Source organism: Hoplias malabaricus, chromosome 15 (genome assembly GCF_029633855.1).
Source record: "Hoplias malabaricus isolate fHopMal1 chromosome 15, fHopMal1.hap1, whole genome shotgun sequence".
NCBI lineage: Eukaryota > Metazoa > Chordata > Actinopteri > Characiformes > Erythrinidae > Hoplias > Hoplias malabaricus.
Genome location: NC_089814.1, coordinates 31,799,380 through 31,823,713, shown reverse-complemented (window position 1 = coordinate 31,823,713; position 24,334 = coordinate 31,799,380). Strand labels below are relative to the sequence as shown.

The 24,334-nt window shown below is 43.2% G+C and overlaps 1 protein-coding gene across 5 annotated transcripts in view; it reads left to right on the top strand.

Moving 5' to 3' along the window:
- Positions 1-22,910, top strand: part of dbn1 (drebrin 1) — a 92,546-nt gene extending 69,636 nt beyond the window's left edge. For 2 of the 5 annotated variants that reach the window (XM_066645415.1, XM_066645414.1), the window contains exons 7-15: positions 1,202-1,353; positions 1,457-1,514; positions 1,791-1,844; positions 3,565-3,679; positions 10,113-10,217; positions 14,563-14,673; positions 18,357-18,799; positions 19,865-19,970; positions 20,397-22,910. In XM_066645415.1, coding sequence (XP_066501512.1) covers positions 1,202-1,353; positions 1,457-1,514; positions 1,791-1,844; positions 3,565-3,679; positions 10,113-10,217; positions 14,563-14,673; positions 18,357-18,799; positions 19,865-19,970; positions 20,397-20,449 — 1,197 coding nt within the window. In that variant the 3' untranslated portion in view covers positions 20,450-22,910. The remainder of the gene's footprint in view (positions 1-1,201; positions 1,354-1,456; positions 1,515-1,790; positions 1,845-3,564; positions 3,680-10,112; positions 10,218-14,562; positions 14,674-18,356; positions 18,800-19,864; positions 19,971-20,396) is intronic. The other 3 variants (XM_066645416.1, XM_066645417.1, XM_066645419.1) reach the window with 3 other exon arrangements.
- Positions 22,911-24,334: the final 1,424 nt, after the last annotated feature.

The following is a 24,334-nucleotide window of genomic DNA, read 5'->3' as shown; positions in this document are numbered from 1 at the left end:
AATATGATTAATTTGAAGCATGTTAGGAAAGTATAATAGCTTCTTGGTAAAAGTAAAGCAGCATTAGTATCGTGGCTACACCATAGCGCATATGTTCAAAAGTTTGTGGACATCTACAGCACTGTGCAGAAGTCTTAGGCCCCTAAGATAATGATATATATTTAAACTTAATACCTTCTCAGTGAGTGTGGGGCTGGTATAAAGTTATATATAATCACAGTAAACACAGACTAATAATAATATAAAACACATCAGAAATATAAGATAATGTTTCTCTATAAAGCAGTGGGTGAGAGTGAGTTTGAAGAACAGTGTTTTGTTCAGATTCTCCTTGATTCACATGAATTTGTTAAATCCACAGCACACATTATTTAAAATCATTATTGATTCACCACTAAAACTAGGCACTGGATGATCACCTCAAATAATACAGACTCCACGAGGAGAGACTTGGACAAAGTTAAACACATTCACACACAGAGGATCACACTGGAGGAATGTGATTGGGTTTATTCTAATGTTGGCCGTTATTTGTTTGTTTGTTTAAATCTCATAATCCCTGGTGCCTAAAACTTTTGCACAGTACTGTATTTTATCATTAAGATGTGCTCTGAAATAAAATTTGAGGCTCTGGAACAGCAAGTTCCCAATGGGCCTAAATATTGAATGAGCTGATGACCTTTGTCTGTGTTCAATAAATAAATTATACAATGGTATAGATATAATTTTAGCATTGTGGCTACATGATAGTGAAATCAAATAGATAATATAATCACATTATGGCCATGTTAGCTAAATATTGTAGATGCTAACTTAGCATTAAATCTCTTTGCTAAAAAACACAATCATAGAAATGTTGTTAACACAGATATTATCATAGTGTTGTGGTGTTTTCTTCACAAAATATTATTAATATTGTGGCTTTGTGGGTTTATAAAAGCAAATATTATAGATACTCTTATAGCAGAGTGGCTACATGATAGCTAAACAGAACATTAGCACAGTTAGCAGATACATGCTAGTTAAAACATGGCAGTGTGGCTACCTGCTAGCTGAAGGATTAGAATATTAGCAAAATAATGTGTCATAGCCCTGTGACTATGTTAGATACATACAGATTTATTCAAAGATTCCTCGTTAACGTTAGCTAAACTGAAAGTCTTATAAATACTTAGCGTGATGTTTTCCCTCCTTCTAACAGCGAGAAGAAGAGATGAGAAAGGAGGAGGAAAGAAAGAAGGTGGCAGAGGAGCGACAGCGCTTTGAAGAGGAGCGGATGGAGCTGGAGAAGAAGGAGCAGGAGGAGCGAGAGAAGAGATACCGTGAGAGAGAAAAGCAGATTGAGGAAACCAGGTAAAAACAGCACCACAGTGTGAACACAGATCTACCTCTGTGCATTTGCTTTCATTATAGAACTTATTTGGTGTGTGTGTGTGTGTGTGTGTGTACATTATAGGAAGAAAATGCAAGAAGAAGAGGAGGCCAAAGAGAAGTCAAGGAGTCAGCCCTTGATTGTAAGAGTGTGTATGCTTTGCATACTAGGTTTGACTTCTGTTGTAACTGAAGATAAATATTGTTTTTCAGAGAATATTTTACATGCAAACCTTTTTAAACACTTTCAAAAGGCCTGCTTTTAAGTGTTTGTAGCGATTTAAAAGGAGAATATGGTGATTTAGCTTCTAGCCTCTAGCATGTTGACGGTGGATGTACAACTCACACACGAAAGGAAAGCTGTTTTCTGCTGCCCCCTGCTGGAAATTTATAGTAGTACTTTAATCTGTTCTCCATAGACAGAACCCAGCCTTGAGGACCCCTCTCAAGAAAAAAAGGAGACAGAAGTTGAGGTGGGTTGATGTGAGACTTCCAGAGCTGTTTGAGTTGTAACAAACCTTGAAAATGGCAAATTTACCTAAAGTGACGTCCTGGGCAAGCCCCTGTTGAAGGCTAGTGGCAAGACTTAATTCTAGTTTAGATGTAGGTCACACTTCACATACTGTGGTGGAAGGAATTCTTCTGGGCTTTGCATGTGGGTCAGTGGGATTCCTCCTTCTGTTTCTGGAGTATGGCCCTGCACAAAAGTGGCACTTACTAACTGTAATAGGTTTGGTATTTCAACACACAGGGTGTTTTTGCTATAGATTATTTGGACAGAAAACTATACTCAGCTGATAGGACTGCATAGATTTTGAGTGCTGCTGAGTATAAATACTAGGGTGGTCACTACAGGATGGGCCATTTATGTGGATACACCTTAATAAAATGGGAATGGTTGGTGATATTAACTTCCTGTTTGTGGCACATTAGTATATGGGAGGGGGGAAACTTTTCAGGGCAGCACGGTGGTGCAGCAGGTAGTGTCGCAGTCACACAGCTCCAGGGGCCTAGAGGTTGTGGGTTTGATTCCCGCTCCGGGTGACTGTCTGTGAGGAGTTGGTGTGTTCTCCCTGTGTCTGTGTGTGTTTCCTCTGGGTGCTCCCGGTGTTCCTACCACAGTCCAAAAACACACGTTGGTAGGTCGATTGGTGACTCAAAAAAGTGTCCATAGGTGTGAGTGTGTGAATGAATGTGTGTGTGTCTGTGTTGCCCTGTGAAGGACTGGCGCCCCCTCCAGGGTGTATTCCCGCCTTGCACCCAATGATTCCAGGTAGGCTCTGGACCCACTGCGACCCTGAATTGAATAAGCGGTTACAGATAATGAATAAATGAATGAGCAAATGAGTGACCATGGCGGCCATTTTGAAGTCGGACATTTTGGATCCAACTTTGTTTTTTCAATGGGACATCAAACCTATTGGGAATTTCACAAGAAAAACAATGGTGTGCTTGGTATTAACGTACATTTACTCTTTCATGAGTTTTTTTACTAGTTTCTGACCACTTATAAAATGTGTTCAAAGTGCTGCCCATTGTGTTGGATTGTCAGTGCAACCCTCTTCTCCCACTCTTCACACACTGATAGCAACACCGCTGGAGAAATGCTAGCAAAGGCTTCCAGTATCCATAGTTTCAGGTGCTGCACATCTCGTATCTTCACAGCATAGACAATTGCCTTCAGATGACCCCAAAAATAAACTTTTATAAGTGGTCAGAAATGTGTAAATACCTCATGAAAGAATAAAGTTACGTTAAAATCAAGCACACCTTTATTTTTCTTGTGAAATTCCCAATAGGTTTGATGTGTCACATGACCCTCTTCCCATTGAAAAAACAAAAGTTGGATCCAAAATGGTCGACTTCAAAATGGCCACCATGGTCACCACCCATCTTGAAAAGTTTCCCTCCTCCCATTTACTAATGTGCCACAAATAGGAAGTTAATATCACCAACCATTCCCATTTTATTAAGGTGTATCCATATAAACGGTCCACCCTGTACGTCTAAGTTCAGATCGGTTGTTCAGTTTAAAAAACTGTGACCGAATAAATGTAACGTTTTGATGATTGTAAAGTGCAAATTTAACCATTCAAAATTGTCTCTAAAGGATGTAAACATAGTCATTTTTGACACATAATGCTGTATACACTATAAAACACCCACCTAAATATGCTGTTAATCTGTTTATAGGAGGCAGCTGCCATCATCGCCCAGAGGACGAGCAACCCGCGGGAGTTCTTCAAGCAGAGAGAGAAGGCCATGGCCAACAGTGTGGATACCTCGCCCGTGGCCACTCACAGGGCCGGTAAGTCCACAGGCAGCGAAAGGATGAGGGAGGGGAGGAGATGCTAAACAGGTGCTTAGAGTCTTTGTTTTTCCTGCTACTCATCCCTGTCTCAATCTACCATTTACTGTGAGTTAAACCACTAATGGACAGATCATCTGCCTGTAGCCTGTGTGTAGAAGGAAAGCTCACTCTGGTCGTTCAGAGCAGACTTTGTGTACTAGAAGACTGCATGGAGGCATGTATTGGAAAAGGTCAAATGAAGAAACGAGAGCTAGCGATCTAACAGCACTGTTTACGTTCTAGTGAGACGCTTGGTGTAATATCTAATGCACCTAACTTTAAAAGATGATTTGGCCATAAATCAGATCTGGGTGGTGTTTGGTGTCTGACGTTGTGGCTAACAGGTAAATACAGCTTTGACTTCACTGATGTATGTCCCGAGAAGAAAACGTCAGAATACATTTGCAAATAAACAAAGTAGGAGGCATAACACAGGCAAGACTGCAGAGATAATCCATTTTTATTCTGATCAGCAGTAAATAAGCTAGGCGTCTTGTCTATACGGCTACATCATCAACGGCTGTTTAATTCAGAAGAATCCTTCAAAAACAGCTATGTAATGCAGTCCACATTTGAACAGTTTTCAAGGATGAGACCAGTACCCTTTTTTGGCTAATAGGGATGCACCGATATCTTTCAGTTCCGATACCGATACGATACTTAATCTTTGCGTATCGGTCGATACCCCATACCGATCTGATTCCATTACTGAATTAATAAACCATATGCCTCAGCTTTCTGGAGATACTTAAGGAATAAGGATTGACTTAAACGTTACTAATAAAAATATGAACAAAATATAACAAGTTAACACACAGATCTAAATGAACTGAAATGCTGTGTGTTGGTCACTAAAATGAACTGTTGTGCAGGACCTAGGTCAGGGGTCGGCAACCCGCAGCTCCAGAGCTGCATGCGGCTCTTTGATCCCTCTGATGCGGCTCTTTTGAAAATAATTAATGAGCATTTAATTAAAATGTATTTTATTTTGGTTCGTTTATTTTCAAAATGTAATTCTATGAAGATTGTGGCGGTCTTGTAACATCTAAAATATTTTAATATTTAAAATATTTTTGACGCTCTTAAAACACGTCACAACTTCCAACGTGCGACACCCGCCAGTGTGCGGTTTCTTGAACTTTTTGACGTCTGACTGCACGGCGCCAGTAAAATAATGACGGCACGCAGAGAGAGGACAGCGTTTGTTTGCTGCCAGTGGATAATTTAAGTTCAGCGTTTTTTTCCATTACTACAAGGACTCAAATAGACATTGAGTATTTTACTTAACCGTCAACACAACGTCTTTTTTTCAGAGTTAAAATGTTTTGTTGCATGCAGAAATGTTATTTCATTTTCTCTGCAGTCGTTCATTGATTTCATAAATGTAACACAGTGTAGTTTGTTTATACGTAGCACAAAGGCAAAAAAACCCCTGTTATGCGCAGTGTTTTTTCATGTAAAATTTCAAAACGATTTTGTGGCTCCCAGTGTTTTCTTTACTGTGTGAAACGGGTCCCAATGGCTCTTTGAGTGGTAAAGGTTGCCGACCCCTGACCTTGGCACCGCATTCGAACTCAAAATAGTAAAAAAAAAGGAGTCAAACTTCTTAAAATACATCAAAAATGAAAATAATTAGCTTCAATTGGTCAAACACACAAACAGTAAACAGACTTTATTTTTTATAAATATTTATTGAAAACAGAAATCCACAATAAAATCTAGCTTGAACCTGAGAATAAACCAATAACTCGGTCAGATACAATCAGTAACAAACACTGTAACCATGTAAACATTTAGCGCAATTCAAAATAAAAGTCAGCAACTGAAAATGAGAAAAAATAAGTAGCTTTAATAACTTTATAAATAAACAAAAATGGACGTACTGGTCCTATCCGATACCCGATCCAGCCAGTTTTGTTAATATCAGGACTGATATTCGATCCTAATATCGGATCGGTGCATCCCTAGCTCCCTAACCCTTTGCAGTTGTGCCTTGTGACTTTAAAGGACAAAAAAATACACAACAAGGTTTCATTAACTGAAGTGTAAAAGGCTGTAAAATAAACGCAGCGTGACCTGCACAGGTTTAAAACAAGCTGGACATTAATAATGAATTAATAATGAACATTTCTTCCAGTTTCCAATGGCCTTAGTTGACCTTCTTTGTTGCATAATGTAACAAAAATGAGAGGTCTTCATGCGAGGATCATGGCCAGCCTGAATACATAGTTGGTGTTCAGTTTAATGTTGAGGGAGGAGACAGTGCTGTTCTTTCACTCCCCCTGCCAGCCCAGAGAAATCAAACTGGTGTACGTCCGGCCCCAAGCCTGCTCCACTTACCTTTAGGCCACAGCTGCCCCCTTCAGGTGGTCGATATCTGTTCAGTCCCTGAATATGGAGATAGTAGCTAACTAAGAATATGAAGTAAATATGAATGAATAAAACGTAACTGAGACAGTAAGAGGTTCCTGTTCTCATTAATATATTCAGGTAGTTCAACTAAAAGCAGTACTCCAATGTGACTCCATGTACAACTCCTACTAATGTTCAGCTTGCAACTTCTTACAGGGATTTCGACAAAAAATAAGGTGCTGTATGTGTCCTCTGAGGCCATGTGCTTTCTTTTTTTCTTAATTTAGTTGCAGCCACAAACTATCCATGTTCCATAAAACGAGCTCGGGATTTGAAATACTAACAAAGAAGTTAGCGCACATTTCGATGTAATGTAACGAGCGATTTACTGCGCTACAACACTGGTCGTTTGTGTTTCCTGTCTCCGCTGGATATTTTGGTCGGGATCCTGAAGTGCAGCAGTCACATGAAAAATAAAAATGGCCAAAATGCACTCCTCAAAGTAACTGCTCCTGTTGTTTTAATTATGGCCATTTTACAGATAACACTGTGTCATTCAGTGTCAGAAAAACCATGAACCAATTGTAAGACGCCATGTGCCTCTACCCACTGGAGGCAGGGTTTGGAGCAGAATAAGTGGCTTTTATAGTCAAGCACAAATATAAATACGCTGCTCTTAAACTTCTCAACTAGGACATTGTTCTTGTTCTTCCAGAATTCCCAAGCTTTTCAGGTCCTCTTTTCTGATGCTTTATTGCAGAGGTGGGGAACCCCAGGCCACGTAAAGCCTTTTGCTCAACGGGTGACGGCCGTACGTTTGTGTTTATGCCCTTTTCAATGATCCAGTCGGCTCTGAGCACCGTGATCGTTGTTTAATTTAAAAGCTGCGTCTCTGGCATCAACTAGGTCTAGTTTACAAAGATGCAAAGTGAAGAAAGGAGTGTGGGATACTATCCCCACCACAAGGGCAAGCGTGTGGTGAGTGAACAGATATCAGACGACTGAGACTGGGTTTGTGAAGGAATGTTATGTCCACAGTAGTCGGCTGTATGTGACTTTGTTGCAGTCTGTGGCCTGGGACCAGAAATGGAAATATTAATTTGGCCCCCATTGGGGAAAAAGGTTCACTCGGCTTCCGCTCCACTCTTTATTTGTTCCTTCTCATAGCTGTTTCCTGTGATTGGGCTGCTTTCCCAAACCATAAAGCATAGGTAGGGAACCTCTTTCCCACTGGGGGCAAAATTAATATTTTTGTACGTCTGGACAGAGGCCAAAGACTGTCACAAAGAAATAATACTCCTACACACACTTGCCTTTGGGTTATGGCGTCAATCTTTCTGCGAACAGTCTAGCCTTGATCTCACTGTTCAGCCCTTTTTAGGTCACTGAAAAGAAGCTCACTGTGCAGTTAAATGATCACCTTAATTTTCTCTGCTTGTACACTCTCCTGTGGAGTGGCGTAATTAGCCGTTTGGTGGTGTGACGTCTTCCATTACTGCTTTAAAAAAAAATAAAACTTTAGCATGACGAGGGCTACACCACAAATCAAGCACACTGGCTTTCCATTCTCTTTAGTGAAAAGGAAATCAGCTGTTGCTTTCCAGGTCTCCAGTTGATGCATCCGGGTGACTGTCCGTGAGGAGTGTGGTGTGTTCTCCCTGTGTCTGCGTGGGTTTTCTCCGGGTGACTGTCTGTGAGGAGTGTGGTGTGTTCTCCCTGTGTCTGCGTGGGTTTCCTTCGGGTGACTGTCTGTGAGGAGTGTGGTGTGTTCTCCCTGTGTCTGCGTGGGTTTCCTCCGGGTGACTGTCTGTGAGGAGTGTGGTGTGTTCTCCCTGTGTCTGTGTGGGTTTCCTGCGGGTGACTGTCTGTGAGGAGTGTGGTGTGTTCTCCCTGTGTCTGTGTGGGTTTCCTCCGGGTGACTGTCTGTGAGGAGTGTGGTGTGTTCTCCCTGTGTCTGCGTGGGTTTTCTCCGGGTGACTGTCTGTGAGGAGTGTGGTGTGTTCTCCCTGTGTCTGCGTGGGTTTCCTCCGGGTGACTGTCTGTGAGGAGTGTGGTGTGTTCTCCCTGTGTCTGCGTGGGTTTCCTCCGGGTGACTGTCTGTGAGGAGTGTGGTGTGTTCTCCCTGTGTCTGCGTGGGTTTCCTGCGGGTGACTGTCTGTGAGGAGTGTGGTGTGTTCTCCCTGTGTCTGCGTGGGTTTCCTCCGGGTGACTGTCTGTGAGGAGTTGGTGTGTTCTCCCTGTGTCTGCGTGGGTTTCCTCCGGGTGACTGTCTGTGAGGAGTGTGGTGTATTCTCTCTGTGTCTGCGTGGGTTTCCTCCGGGTGACTGTCTGTGAGGAGTGTGGTGTGTTCTCTCTGTGTCTGCGTGGGTTTCCTCCGGGTGACTGTGAGGAGTGTGGTGTGTTCTCCCTGTGTCTGCGTGGGTTTCCTCCGGGTGACTGTCTGTGAGGAGTGTGGTGTGTTCTCCCTGTGTCTGCGTGGGTTTCCTCCGGGTGACTGTCTGTGAAGAGTTGGTGTGTTCTCCCTGTGTCTGCGTGGGTTTCCTCCGGGTGACTGTCTGTGAGGAGTGTGGTGTGTTCTCTCTGTGTCTGCGTGGGTTTCCTCCGGGTGACTGTGAAGAGTTGGTGTGTTCTCCCTGTGTCTGCATGGGTTTCCTCCAGGTGACTGTCTGTGAGGAGTGTGGTGTGTTCTCCCTGTGTCTGCGTGGGTTTCCTCCGGGTGACTGTCTGTGAGGAGTGTGGTGTGTTCTCCCTGTGTCTGCATGGGTTTCCTCCGGGTGCTCCGGTTTACTCCCATGCTCCAAAAACACACGTTGGTAGGTGGATTGGAGACTCAAAAGTCTCCTAGGTGTAAATGTGTTAATGTGTGTCGCCCTGTGTGTCGCATATAAGGTTTAGCATAGGGACACTCTTGCCTTACCATGCTGTACTGTCAAGCGTGAGTTTTTAAACAGCACAATACATTCACACATTCCTTTATCTGTTTTAAATTTGAGAATGGTTTCAAAAGAAATGCCACTAACGTGACTGTTGTGTATTAAAGGCACTTGAGCTGGAAGAGGGAGTGAGAGAGACACAGTGCTGCCATGGACGTCATGGATAGCCGTGGCCAGGGAGATTGCACTGCCATTTATGGCACTGTGGTGCCTGGTGCCCTCCCTGGCACTAAGCAGCACTGAGGAGATACTCCATGTCACTAGGTGGTGCTCTGTGAATACCAAGCCAGGCTTAACTTTGCCACAAGGCTCTCTTGATGCAGGACTATGAGCAATTCAGTGCAGTGAAGGTCATGAAGCCTCCATTACGGACCAGTCCTTTTGGCTTGTAGCTCCAGGGTTCATCTGAGGCTTTGGACACCAAACATCTCTTGGCTGATCTGCTACATTTGGGGTAAAAGAAGTGAAACCAGTACATGAAACCATGACATCCCTCTGTGCAGTCAATTATCAAACACAGGCCTGAACGCACTGCTGTCCAACTTTGGTTAAAGTGACAGTCTTTTTTTTTTAAGTTGTAAGGAGAGAAAACCTCTCCACATGTGCCTCGCTCTGGGGGGAGTTCTCAGCAGTGCACGCGTGACTCTCTGACAAATCTGCTATTTCTGCAGGGTGTGAAGAACTCCCGCTAACCTTTTTCTCCTTTTTCTCTTTTTTTTCTTCCCGATTTTTCCCTATTCCACCATTCATTCCACCTCTTCTTCGGTTCTGAACACATTCCTTTGCTTTGTGTTTCCTTTACCACATTCCATTTCTTCCTGATGACCCCCGACTGGCCTTTTAACCCCTAACCCACTGACAACTAACCAACTGGTGCTATCCCTTCTGTCCCTCTGTCATCTCCCATGAACAATCACGTCCACGGTTACTCACCCTCACTCATTCTAACTCTCTCTCCACCCCTCCATCGCTCCACTACCTTCTGTCGTTCTCCTTGTCCTTTTGTCTGTCCTCTGCCGGCCCTCCCTCTGTGTTCGTCGCTCTGTACATGTGTTCGTGTGGCTGTGGTGTGTCCTGTCTGGGGAGTCCTGTCTTCTGTCCACCAGGCCGCTTGGACAGTCCGTTCTTGAGGCAGCAGCACAGTCCGAGTGAGCCCAGTCCGCCCCCCACTCGCACCCCGCCCCGTGTGCGGCGGCAGCAGCCAGGGCCTGGTAGGTACTGGACCTCGCTGAGAACAGCTTCACCAGCCACAGGAGCACCGGCATTCGCCAATAGACTCCTTCTCCCCAAATCCCCCACAGGCCCCCCTCCCCCCCTTGGATTTCCACCACCACAGCATCACAACCTAAAGCAGTGGTCAGCAACTGTCCTCTTGGTTAGCTCTCACCTCCATCTAGAGCTGCAGCTTCACAGTGTTCTAGTGTCTTACCACCAGCAGCACCGAAGGACCATGATTTGATTAGTCGTTCATTTCTTACAATGTCTACAAATAGGGCTGGACGATATAGGCGAAATTTGTATCACGATATACATTTGTTTTTTTGGGTCGATACGATATAATTCTGAACTCAATATTAACAATATAAAAGCCACAGAAAACTACCAAGAACTGAAAGAAACATGACGATTAAACATACACCTTTTACCTTTTAATAATATTAATATTTTTAAATCAAATTAATAATCGAGTGCAATTAACTGACAGAAGCGCCCTGTAATGACCCTCAGTCAGTGACAGATGCTGTAAATAACGAATGGTGAAATATTTAAAATGTGTTTAAAGATAATATCATTGATGTATTGTGATATGTATCGATATTGAATTATTGTCCAGCTGTGTCTAGAAGATATCAGAGTAGTTGCTGTTTGAATGACACAGACACAGACGACATTTGGAAACTGTAACACTCCAAAATCGTGTGATGTCACTTACGTTCTGCTAATGACGAACCCAAATGTGGTACCAACTAATGAAATCGCTTCATTTTGAATTGGGCTAAGAGCGAGGTGAGCTACATAATAATTAAATCATTGGTAAATTGGTAGCACACCCTGGAGGGGGCGCCAGTGACACAAAACGATGACATTACAGTGTTGCAGCCCTGTCCCCAACCCAGATCTCATTTACCAGATCCAGCTAATCAGGTGTTTCTGAAGGCTGTAATGAGCTGGATCGGATTTGGTGAACAGATGTTGTAGGAGAGGTAGCTCTCGTGAAGTAGTTTGGTGACCACTGTTCTATAGAGTTCACCATAGCTTCGGCGCACCGAAGTGGATCTGACAGCTTGTATTTTTAGGATACCTTTCGTCCCAGATTAGATCTCTCCACAGCAAAGTGTGCTTAGTGTAGTGTGCTAAGTTACTCGGGCACTCCTAGCAGCTGGTATTAAAAGCCTAGTCTAGCCAGAGAGGTACAACATTCCCTTGAAAATTTGGGCCCTTGTTAGTGCGTCTTTCTTTGCAGCGAGGTTCTTGCAGATGAAAGCCCTTTTCTTTGTTATATCAGAAAGCGACAATGGCCAGGCAGCTTTTCAGAGGGACCCTGAGTCAGAGGGCTTTTATATCTTGTAGCATAAATCTTCTTCTGCACTAACCAACCCTAGATATAGTCTTTCACAGTGCTCTGAGCCTTTCATCTCACCACCACGACTCCATTTGATCCATGCTGCCTTTTTGTTTGGGGTTCCCAGTCGGTGTATGTGCGCTGTAGCCGTTGTCTTTGAGCTGTACTCTGCAGAGGAGTTTGTCTTTTGAGTTTTCTTTAGGAAACTTTTGTTTTCATTGCGGTGCAAGTCTGCAAAGGGATGGGCAAAAGCATGGGCTCTTATTTCAAGTCGAAACCGAAATATATCACGACGTTTGTTTGGACGGAAAGTAACACAAGGCCAGTCGTTATACAGTTAGACGAGGAATATGCTGTTGTTTTCCTACACATCTTCTAATGCACCATGGGTCAACAGCAGGGGGCCTAGGTGAGGCACAAGGAGAGCAGAGATCTCAGAACTCCATTTCCCAGACTCCCCAGCACTAATCAGTGCAATCAGCCCAGATTAGGAGCACCTGCTTGATCCCTGTATAAAAGACTATCCAAATAGAGGTTCAGCGTCACACCTTTGTTTGAGGGGTGGCTGGTGTGGTAATTTAGAAGAGAAAAGAAACAGAAAAACAACAAGAGAAAGCTCAGAAAAGAGAAAAAAGTGAAGAGTAATAACAGAACTTTAAAGAAAAGATAAAAAAGAGAAATAAGAGCTTGAAAGAGACAATTAAAAAGAGAAAAATAACAGCTCTGAAAAAAAGATAAAAAGAGAAATAACAGAGCTTTAAAGAAAAGAAAAAAGAGAAATAACAGAGCTCTGAGAAAAAGAGAAATATCAGAGCTTCAAAGAAAAAATATAAGAGAAATAACAACTCTGAAAAAAGATGAGGAGAAATGAGCTTCAAAGAAACAATAAAAAAAGAGAAATAACAGCTCTGAAAAATATAAAGAGAAATAAGAGCGTCAAAGAAAAGACAAAGGGAAATGAGAGCTTCCAAGAAACAATTAAAAAAAGAAATGTCAGAGCTTCAAAGAAAAAATGAGAGAATTAACAGAGCTCTGAAAAAAGAGAGAAATAACAGAGCTTCAAAGAAACAATAAAAAAGAGAAATAACAGAGCTTCAAAGAAATTCTGAAAAAAGAGAGACATAAGACTCCAAAGAAACTTGGAGGTGTCCCCTTTGTTTGACCGTTTGCGTTTGTTATCATTACAACATCTATATGATCACTTCAACTCTTCTGGCTTCAATACTTCCATCTTCTATTAATTTTTCGTACATTTTCAGAGTTTTAGTTTAATCCCTGGTCTCAGATTCTTGAACGTCGGAGGAAAGTTGGTGTACATCTGTGTAGCGTTCAGTTGCTGCCCGTCCCAGGTACAGAGACCTATTCTGGGGGTCAGACGTTGGTCTTGTGGCGCAGGGAGAGTAGTTTCCTGTTGAATCTCACTGTGGTCCCTTGCTTCCCCTCCTCCTGTCACGTTTCCTGTGACTGATGTTACGGGCCTGTGCTTCTGTGTGTGTGTGTGTGTGTGCCCTCTGTGATCTCTCTCTGGGTAGTGTTGTGTTCTCTGTGGTGTTGAGATGCACCTCGTCTCAGATTTTAAGAACTACTACTTATTTTATTTCCACAGGCTCCACACTACTGTTCAAAACTTTTGAATCTGTTTTCACTAATGTAACACGCTATTGGGACAAATTCACGTACGAATAAGTCTAATATGGTAGTACTCTAAATATACCTCACACTTGAATGCACGGATATGAGCTAAAATGGCTAATGCAGATGATTTTAAACTTCTGAACAGTAGAGAACGGATGTAGCAGTAGAAGCTGGGCTTGTATCGTACTGAGAGCGTTACTCGTCACACTGGTGTTCTTAGGGCTGCTCGATTACAGCAAGAATCATAATCACGATTATTTTTGATCAGTGCTAAGACCATGATTATTTAGCGAGACTTTGGAAATATAACGTTTAGTGAATCTGAGAGAAAATGACGTTAAATATAATTAGATGTAAATACTGAAAACACGTATACACTCCTACGCAAATTATATTGGGATTAATCGCTCAGCCCTACGTAGCTCTGCCGCGGTTTTGTCCTCGTGGTCAGTGTATGTCCATCTGTTTGTGCGAGGTTCTCACAGTAATACATTTTTCCACAGAGTTGTTCTTGGGCTTGGCCACTGAAATTGGATGATTGCTAGAACAGAACACTGTTTTCAGTGTAATTCGAGTTCTAATGAATGTTTTTCTTGTGATTAACCGTGGGGTTTTCTCCATGCGCCGCGGAGGCATCACAGATTAGCCTGTTAGCATGGGGGTTTGGGGATAATTTGTCATTATTTCTCATCAAAGCTTTGAGTTTCTTAGACTCTCAATGACTGACTGACTTCCAGAACTCTGTAGGAATTTAAAGATGGTTACATTTACTTTTTTTGGGGTTGTATTTGATAAAAAAAAAAAAACGATTCGGCCAAACGAAGTGTAGTACTGTAATTACACACCCTCTGTCACTGTTTATGGAATGCTACGTATTAATGCAACACACGCATTTGATTTGTTTTTCATTGGTCCATTGCAACACTGTGGGATGTGCTTTGGGCACTGATTTTTGGTGCTGTTTCTTTTGGAGGCAGCAGTTGCATGAATGGAATGTTGATCTTTGTGAGTGCACTGTAAATCTCAGTATGTTCTCCACTTTTTTATGGCTGCTACCTTTTTTGCTTCTTTGGGAGCGTTTGTTTATTTGCATGCCTTCTACATTCTTCTTCTTCTCGTTTCCGGCATGTCCAAGATGTGCTGTCTCGACCTCTCCCTGAAAGGGACTGGAGATGCTGAGACAGAACCCTTTGGCTTGCTGCTGTTGTGGATACTCGGCGTGCGGTGCAGATGTGTTTGTATAACCATGCTCCTGAGTGCTGTGGTGATATTGTGGTGTGTGTGTGTGTGAGGTGGTGTGTTTTTGTCTGGAGTCCTCACTGTGAAAGTTGAATTTTCCTTTTTGATCACTCCCTCAGACGACGCCACTGACGACATCTCAGAGTACAACATGGCAGCTGTGTCCCCCACGCCCATCCCCAAAATCGCCATTCAGGAAGAAAAGGAGGACAATAGCCTAAAGGAGTGGGGTAAGACCTTACACCGACCAGCCGTTCAGCTGATGTCTAAATTTTCACATTACCCACAATCCCTTTTTTTTCTGAAGATTACATAGTGCTGTTTCTGCAGTGCCGAGCCCAGAGTATCAGCAAGGGAAGCTGTATTCTCCCTGCATTAAAATTGAAGCTATAAGATGGTGGCTTGATTGTTTGTTACCTGTTTTTAAACCTGATTCCCTATCAGTGCCAAATGCACATAAGCAGGTCTGAGGTGTGAAGACTAAGAGTTTCAGTTCTAACTCTTACAGTATCAGGGCTGAAATATTGGAGATACCACACTGAGAATTGGACGTAACTTTGTGGTATGAATTGTATATTGCAATATTAGTTAGCTACTAGGGGTGGGCGATTATGGCCCTAAAATATTATCACGATATTTCAGGAACGATATTTTTGACAACGATTTCTCAAAATAAATGTTGTCTTTTTAAATGAATATAATTAATACTAATATTTATTTAGTACAAATCTAACGATCTCAAACATTCAGAAGGAACAAATAAATGTGTAAACACCTGGAACTTATCAAGGGTCTGACATTGTATTAAATATATAACGAATATTATTAGATTTTTCAAACCACCTCCACACGACTGAAGTCACTCAATTCTTTGAGCAAATTTCCACCGTACTTTACTGTGTCTAAATGAACAACAAATGAATGCCGTAGTACGTGTAACTGCATGACATCATAAACAAGAAAATGTCATTATCACAATATTTATTTATTGTTTGGAAAAAGGTGGTGCAGCAGGTTTGTGTCGCAGTCACACGGCTCCAGGGGCCTGGAGGTTGTGGGTTCGATTCCTGCTCCGGGTGACTGTTTATGAGGAGTGTGGTGTGTTCTCCCTGTGTCTGCGTGGGTTTCCTCCGGGTGCTCCGGTTTCCTCCCACAGTCCAAAAACATACGTTGGTAGGTGGATTGGCGACTCAAAAGTGTCCGTAGGGGTGTGTGTGTGTGTGTGTGTCTGTGTTGCCCTGTGAAGGACTGGCGCCCCCTCCAGGGTGTATTCCCACCTTGTGCCCAATGATTCCAGGTAGGCTCTGGACCCACTGCGACCCTGAATTGGATAAGCTACAGATGAATGAATGTTTGGGGAAAAAAAAATTGTAATATTATTGCCCACAACATATGGCACAGCCCTCGTAGCTAGGGAACCATTCCCTCAGATCAGTGTCTGTATTTTAAAATAAAGGCTCGGGGTCTTGAGATGGTGCATAGTTCAAATAATTTATTCCCACTTTAACATCAATAAACAACTTTTTAACTTGAGCCTTCTGTGCAAATCCAGTGTTACATTACTCTCATTTTAACCTCAACTGTGGGGAAACATCTGTATCCACAAAATACTATTACATTCTCATTGTCCTTCTGCTTTTGTAGAGGTTTTCAAACAAATGTCAAAACACCAAAAACTAAAGCAGGTTGCACTGAGGTGGCACATAGGAACACCTTCAAGAAACGGGTGATTTCTGTTGCGCTGCTCAAGTTGTTAGCCACTTTCTTCAGCGCTCAGGACCCCCACAGAGCAGGTGTGATGTGGTGGTGGATCATTCTCAGCGCTGCAGTGACACTGACGTGGTGGTGGTGTGTTAGTGTGTGTTGTGCTGGTGTAGAGTGGATCAGACACAGCAGTGCTGCTGGAGTTTTTAAACCCTGTGTCCACTCTCTGTCCACTCTGAGACACTCCTCCCTCGTTGGTCCACCTTGTAGATGTAGAGTCAGAGACAGTAGCTCATCTGGTGCTCTCATATATTTGTTTTGTCGTCTCAGTGAAGACATTTGTTTGTATTAAAATTCTATTAACCGCTTAAGCAATTATTTAAGAATCTGATGGAGGCTTTTGTGGCTCAGGTGATTATCTGATGGAGACTCTACAGGATGAAAGAAGCAGCCCCATCCTGCTTAATAAGCTCCGTAGCTGGCGGGATGTTATTGTTCCCCTCAGCCCTGACCATCTCTCTATAGCAAACAGGCCTTAAATGACACACCCTGGGATTCATTTGTTTGTAGAGGCTTCGTTTACGTTCACAGCTCACTGGCTTTCTCGGCGCTCGTTTGTGTGGCCTGGCTGCACAGTTTGGTGCCCTGTGGGAAAGTGCTCTGCTGGGACTTAAATTACTGTTCATTAACAGAGCAGGATGGGCGCATGCCAACAATTATCACACATAACTCCCTCAGGATGAACCGAGGGCTACAGAGTCAGTGTTGTTTTGGGAGATATCCTTAATATTCCACAGATGTTCGACAAAAGGTTGGAAAATGTGATAGTGTAGGGCTCCATGCATCAACTGCACACACTACACATTGTAAACATTGGCAGGTTTAGAGTGTTTTAATGCAGATGAGCTTAAGCACTAGGCTTGTGCAAATAGCACATTTGATCTTGTCATATTACTTTTGCTAAAACTGTAAAACTGATTTGACAACAGTGGAGCAGCAGGTGGTGTCTCTGTCACTGCTCCAGGATTCTGGAGGTTGTAGATTCGAGTGCCGCTCCGGGTGACTGTCTGTGAGGAGTGTGGTGTGTTCTCCCTGTGTCCGCGTGGGTTTCCTCCGGGTGACTGTCTGTGAGGAGTGTGGTGTGTTCTCCCTGTGTCTGCGTGGGTTTCCTCCGGGTGACTGTCTGTGAGGAGAGTGGTGTGTTCTCCCTGTGTCTGCTTGGGTTTCCTCCGGGTGACTGTCTGTGAGGAGTGTGGTGTGTTCTTCCTGTGTCTGCGTGGGTTTCCTCCCACGCTCCAAAAATACACGTTGGTAGGTGGATTGGAGACTCAAGTGTCCGTGTGTGTTGCCCTGTGAAGGACTGGGTGTGTTCCTGCCTTGTCCCCAATGATTCCGGGTAGGCTCCGGACCCACCGCCACCCTGAATCAGATAAGGGTTACAGACAATGAATGAATGAACAACAGCACAGCAGTCTTGGGTAATAATAAACCCGCCCACACCACTCTCTTAGACACCTTTAGGATAGACATTTCTTGAAAGGAATATATTCTACTCCTTATTCCACGAGTTAACACAGTGACAACATCTGTGACAGTTTTCAGAACATCAGTCTCAGCTTCTCAACTGTCTTTTGTGAACACAGTAGCAGTGCAGATGCTCAAATGAGGGGCTGAAACACTTCTAAAACCTCCACACAATGTCAGAAGTGGAACAGCAGCATTAATTTAATCTCGTAACTGATACATCAGCCTGAAAATAGTGCAACGTTCTGTAGAACACTGTTCTGTTGTGTAGCTCTTGGCATCATTGATTTTTATGTGATGTGCTAAAATTAGTCTTTAGCTTGTTGTCTTCATCTTCTGAAGAGTCTCTTCTGTCACCTGCGTACTCCATTCACTCCACTGTAAACATCTGGCTTCCTGGGTTCCTGCAGTCCTCCAGCTATTGAAGTAGAAGTTTTTAAGATGTTTCACTCACGTTAAACATACATCAGCACAAGGGGAGGTCTCCAGGAAATGACTCTCTTAGAAACTAATGTAGAACCACTGTGTAGTTACTCATTATTCCTGAAGGTACTCTATTAAATAACTTCTACGAATAAATAATGGTATGACACTAATATGAAGGTGTGGCTCGAAACTTAGTTTAAAAGCTTTTTATTAATGCCCCCAAACCATACACCCATGACCGTGCTGTGTTCTGTTGTAGCCCCCGAGTCCCCGCAGCGAGCCCCGGTGCAGGAGTCCAGCCCGACCAAACCAGTCCAGAGTGTGGCCCCTCAGACCCGCTCCCCAGAGCCCTCAGAGGACAGTCTGCTGGACCTGTGGGAGAGCGGTCCCCCTCCAGCGGCTGCCCCGTCTCAGGCTGCTCACATCATGGACCTGATGGGGGACGCCCCGGAGCCCCTGCAGGCCGCCTCCTCCCCTAGTCTGCCTCAGCCCCTGCTCAGCTTCGACGAGACGCCCGACCCCAGCTTCTGCCCTAGGCCCGAGGATGACCCCTCCAGCTTGGTGGATGTTGCCGGGCCCCACCAGATGACGCTGAGCTACCAGCAGGCCCTGCAGCACGCCTCCGGGTCGGACAGCCAGGAGCTGGACGACAGCCAGCTGCTGATGACCAACGGAGACACGCTGCTCAAAGAAGGGACCCAGGTCAGTTCTCAGCTCGAATGGTCAATCAGTAAAATCGCTTTCAGGCTTAACCCTAACCCCATTTCTCATTTCATATTATACATCAGGGGTCAGGAATAGGCGAGTCCAGACCCAGACGCTGTCCGATCCAGAACTGAACCTGTAACTGATAAAATATAAACAGCTCAATAGTTTAAAAAGTACCTGTTGTGACTCTTCTAGTCGTCATGGTGCAGGTTTAGCGCTCCAGGAAACTCAGACCAACCACACGTGTTTCTGCATGTCACACGTGAGGCTCCTCAGCCAATCAGATCTGTGTATTATGATGAGCGCTGTGACTCCACTGAGTGACACACAGGGACGTGATAAAAGCTCTTTTGAGTTAAAATAAGGTTTGAAATTCTCATAACGCTGACCATGGATCTGGTTTATTGATCAAGTCCCGCCCTCTAGCATAAAGAGCCAATCAAATGACTGGTTCTGTAAAGTATTATATAATAATTATTTAAAATATTACTACAAGTACTTTGAAATGAGAAAAGAATGTTGTTTATAATATTTATAAATCTTGTTGTATATTGAAAGTGTAATTTGACTTGAAACTCTTTTGTTAACGACATAAAATGTTGCTATAACTACGAGGCTACTTCAACGTGCAGGACGTGGCACTGATCATATGCAGGTTGTACTTTATGTTCTGGACCTTAATGAATTTTAATGGAAGTAATTAGGACATTTATTTGCTTTTGCCACTAGATGGCAACAGACGATGTTTCTGCAGTGACACAGACGTGAAAAATATAATGTGGGCTTTTGAACCCGAACAGCCCCCAGGGGAGGGAAAAAAAACAATCATATGGCATTAGAAATAAATCAATAAAGCAACTGAATAATAAAAAAACAATAGATAATTGAACATATATATACTATTTTTTTAAATAAATGGGTAAATATAGAAATAACTTATTTGTAATATTTGTATCTTCCATTTGGGCAGTAATTTCACTGGTGAGAGGAGGTGCTGTGCATCTGAAGTGTGTTGATGTGGATGGTGGCTTAGTGCCCATGTGTTTATCTTTGGGACAGGCGAGTGAAGGCTACTTCAGCCAGTCGCAGGAGGAGGATTTCGCTCAGTCTGACGAGTGCTCTGCAAAAGTGAATCCCACGCCAGTATTTTATAACAAGCCACCAGGTGAGCCCCAGGCGAATAGATTACAATTAACCAAGATCTACCCAGATCTACTGGGTTCGTTTGACCATAACATGGACTTCCTCCTTGTTCCTGCACTCACTGTCCATTCTCTCAGCTCCACTGACCCCACAGGTCACTAAAGGTACTGCAGGTGGTGGATCATTCTCAGTGCTACACTGACATGGTGTGAGTGGATCAGACACAGCAGTGCTGCTAGAGTTTTTAAACCCTGGTGGGAGAATAGTCCACCGAACACAAAGTAGCTTCCTGTCCCTGCTCCACTCTGTAACCGTAGAACTACGAAGTGCCCCTGTGTGGTCAGAAGAGGAGAGGGAATGGATGCTGAGGATGTGGTCAAGACTTAACTGCTTGAACATTTTGTTGCCAGTGAAATGCCCTGAAGTCTGTTTTCTTTTCTTCTCCCAGAAATTGACATCACATGCTGGGACACTGACCCTGTGATGGACGAGGACGATTAAGAGCAGTGGAGCGGCACACCCTACGTCTTTCAGGGGGGGGGAGAAACACACTTTTACAAAGGTTATTTCAAGTCTTGCATCGGAAAAAATCTGTCTGTTTTAGGGAAACAAACAACAAACAACCAATCTTAGCCACTCTATAAAGGATATGGGTTATTGTTAAAGATGCCGACCGGTTTAAGCGCTCTTGGTTAGTAAAGGAGGGTGCGTGGGCGTATGCGTGTTCTTATTTATTTCTTTTCTCTTTTTTGCTATGCAGACTATAGCACAGTGTGTATTTAGTGCTCACCTGTGTTGTATCGACTCCCTGTGCCTATCAGGTGTGACCAGTAGCAGATAGAGCGTCCTGTTTTCAGTCGTGTGTCAGAACCAGCGCAGGTCTAAAAGCCTTGGAGGTTCGTAGCTCTAGCCTGTCCCGCCTGCGGCCAAGTAGTGCAGTACTCCCCCTAATAATAGATGCTCAGGCTAGCAATGAACATTTCTATCACGGAAGATGTACAGAGTTTCCGGCGCTGACGTCGTATTTGGTCTCGGACTGTTCACAATCCCGTTGCTCGTTCTAATCCTGCGCAGGCCTCACCCTAGAATCGGACGTGTGTCAGGATCAAACAGACTTTGGTTGGAGTCCTTTATTTTTTAGAGAACTGAACGTAAAAGGGTCATTTGAAGCTATTTTTGTGTGTCGTGCAAATCGTTTTCACTCTCGATGTTTCGCACTGTTGTGTTAGTGATAAAGACCTTTTTAGAAATTAGAAGCAGGTGGCATATGTATATTTTGACTACATTAAAAAATGTAAACAGCACGGTATGGTTTTTTTTAAACGGTTGCAATAGCATTAGCATCGATTCGTCAGTGAACTTAGGCAATAACTATTTTAGAAGATACAACTGGGGAATTTGTTTAATGCACATGCGTCTATAAGCCTAGTGTGTGTGTGTTTCCAGCTTGTGGTTTTATAGGAGAGTCCATTTTACTGTGGGTAGTTGATTTTAGTGTTTACTTTTGATTTTAACTCCCTCATCCAAAGAGAAGACATTCCCAACTCGATTTTAAACCCTTCAGGAAGTAGTACAGGGCTGAAACCGCAAAGGCATTGCGTCGAACACCATTTGACTATTCATTTCTTTTCTATAAAACACACCAATAACTGGAAAAAGGATAAGAATCTAAAAGTAAATCAACGGTTGAGATGTAGACAGGGGCTTGATGCGAGCGACGTATCCACTCTCATTCTTCACCGCGGCGGTGGTGGGAAAAGCCAAGGGACGTAACATCTGCGTAAACCCCGCCACCCCAGACGTTTCGATCATAACTCTATCAGCTGAAACGGTAGACGGCGAATCTGCTTTCGTATTTATTCATGTATTTAGACATGCTTTAGACGTCTGGTTCCAGTCACCGCTGCTGTTTCCGTTGAATCCACTCTGAGTTCCTTTATCTTTACTGTGTGTTTATGCTAACGTGCTAATTCAGTTGACGTGTATTTCCTCCTAATCCCCAGACGTGGATCGTAAGGTGGGGTTGTTGACCCCAGACCTTCATTCTGACGCTTTTACGACCTTGAATTTCAAGGTTTATTTTGTACATAAAGGTGTACATCCGTATGATTTGTCATTTTTAGTGACACGGTTTCCAGAGGGCAGTGCACTGAGGAGAAAAGTGTCAGAATCATGGTCTGGACGATGGCAGATTAGTGTGGACAATCCTGGAATTACCCATAAAACCTTTTTTTTACTGATATATACACATCATATCTCCACTCTGATTGGGACTGCTTGTTTTCTACGTCTTCCGTAATGTCATATTTCCAGCTCGGTGTCAGTGCAGAGATCCTAGGCCTCGTTTTTCTGATTTAGAAACGTTTTTGCGAATGTTCTGATAGAAATAAGCAAGCAATAATACTAAACCAGTGTAGTATTGTTTTGTAAATAGCTCTAATTTCAATGTCGGTGCCGTCAGTGCAGCACCACGATGATTAACCTGTTTGTGACTGCGACCTGTAACTCTAACACTGGCATAGAACTGGATGGGGTTTAAAATATTTCCTCAGCAGGATGTTTTACACCAGACTATCGAAGGGAGCTGACCTGCATCTTTAACAGTAACCGAGGCCCTTTTTATTTTTTTGACATGATTTTCAATGTAATCTTCACCCTCTGACCTCCTTAGTGGTGATTCTTATGCTCTTTCTCCCTCTCACACTACTAGGAGACTACTACTACCACTACTATTGCTACTATTACTAGTTCTATACTACTACAGTTTCCCCCCTTTGTCCCTGAAGCAAGGCTAAGCAACTCCTGAAGTCTTTCTCTTTTTTTTTATTATTGTTTTTTTTTCTATCTCTTCCCTTTTTTCCGTCCGCTTCTCACTTGCTGTTTTTTTTTTTCTTTTGAAACAAGCACAAGATCTTTTGTGACATGCTGTGCTTCTGTATGTTAATAAAAGATTTCAAAAACCCCTCCAGTACGTTAACGGGTCCAAATCATTCCTTATTTTAACTCTTTCTCTTGGTTTATCTTCCGTTTTATTATCGATGCGGATGAATGAGCCGATAATGGGTTCTAGAAAATGGCTCCCAACATCATGGGCACGGTAATCAACACAAACGAAGCTGTGGAAACGTCACAGTTCATGTGAAAGACGGCTGTTTAAAGGAACAGCTTGGCTGTGTTCTGAATTGATATTATATACATTCTATCATCTAGGAAGTAATGAAATGTCAGTCCCGTATTTGCTTGAGCTTCCGTGCAGTTATAAAAATAAAAAATGTGGCAACACAAGTCACGTGTGCCTCACGTTAACGCAGCACTAACAGTGGCTAAGTGCGTTTGAGTTAAAGGACAACTGCGTGAGGTTGTTTGTTTGTTTATTTATTTTAATTATGACATCATCAGCTGCACTTTTTACTCTGAGGGCAATTTAAAAACATCAAGAACACCATTCTACCAGTGCATTATGGTGTTCTTCTTGGTCACGTGATAGTCATTATCCTCCCATGGAAAAGTGAATTCACTCCATTGTTATTGAAGTTTATTTTTAAACTGAACTTAAATTATCATTTGGATTAAACCACTCCTCCTCCTCTTGACATCTCACAGTCTGAAGGATCACTCCCTAAATTGAGCGTGTCTTACGTCTTATACAACGGGTGAACGTATTTCCTGTCTTGTGTCAATGGAAGGTTGTAAAAAGGGGTATTTAAGGGTGTCTCTCAGTCCTCAATCCAGACTCAAGTCTCAGACCTTTTTAAGAGCTTCTCCTGAACCTCCACTGGTCTCCTCTCTTCGTTTGGAGGCCGCGAGGAGAAAGTTACCACAGCAACTTTCAGTTACACTTCCAGTCCTCGAGGCTTCAGCATCGTGTGCAGTAAAAAGCTTCCTCAACTAATGGAGACAAAAATAAACCACGGAAATTCAAGGTGAAAACAGGTGAGCGGTGCCTAAGGGACATTTAGATGTGGTCCATAGTCTCTGTATGAACAAGGGTGGATGGATGGATGGGACGATGCTGTTCACTTTTATTATTCTATGTAAACAGACACGGTGCGGTCTGTGTCGGTTGCTTAGCAACACGCTGGCAGAGGAACGACACTTTACACCTCTGCCTTTTGCCTCTCTCTCTCTCTCTCTCTCTCTGTGGAACTGAGAAGAAATGAAAACACAAGAAAAACAGAACAAACTTCCAAAAACAGGCAAAAAATAGAAGCAGAGAGAACAGACTACATTCAAAAGGGAAAGCAGCATGGGGCAGGAATTCTGCTGTAATTCCCAACTAACCCTCAGTCACTCCACTGACACTGATTCAAAAACTGACACCTTTCAGAGCTCTGCTTGTCGTAACGTCGTAATAACAGCCGCATGTTCCTGCACTCCCATGTTCTT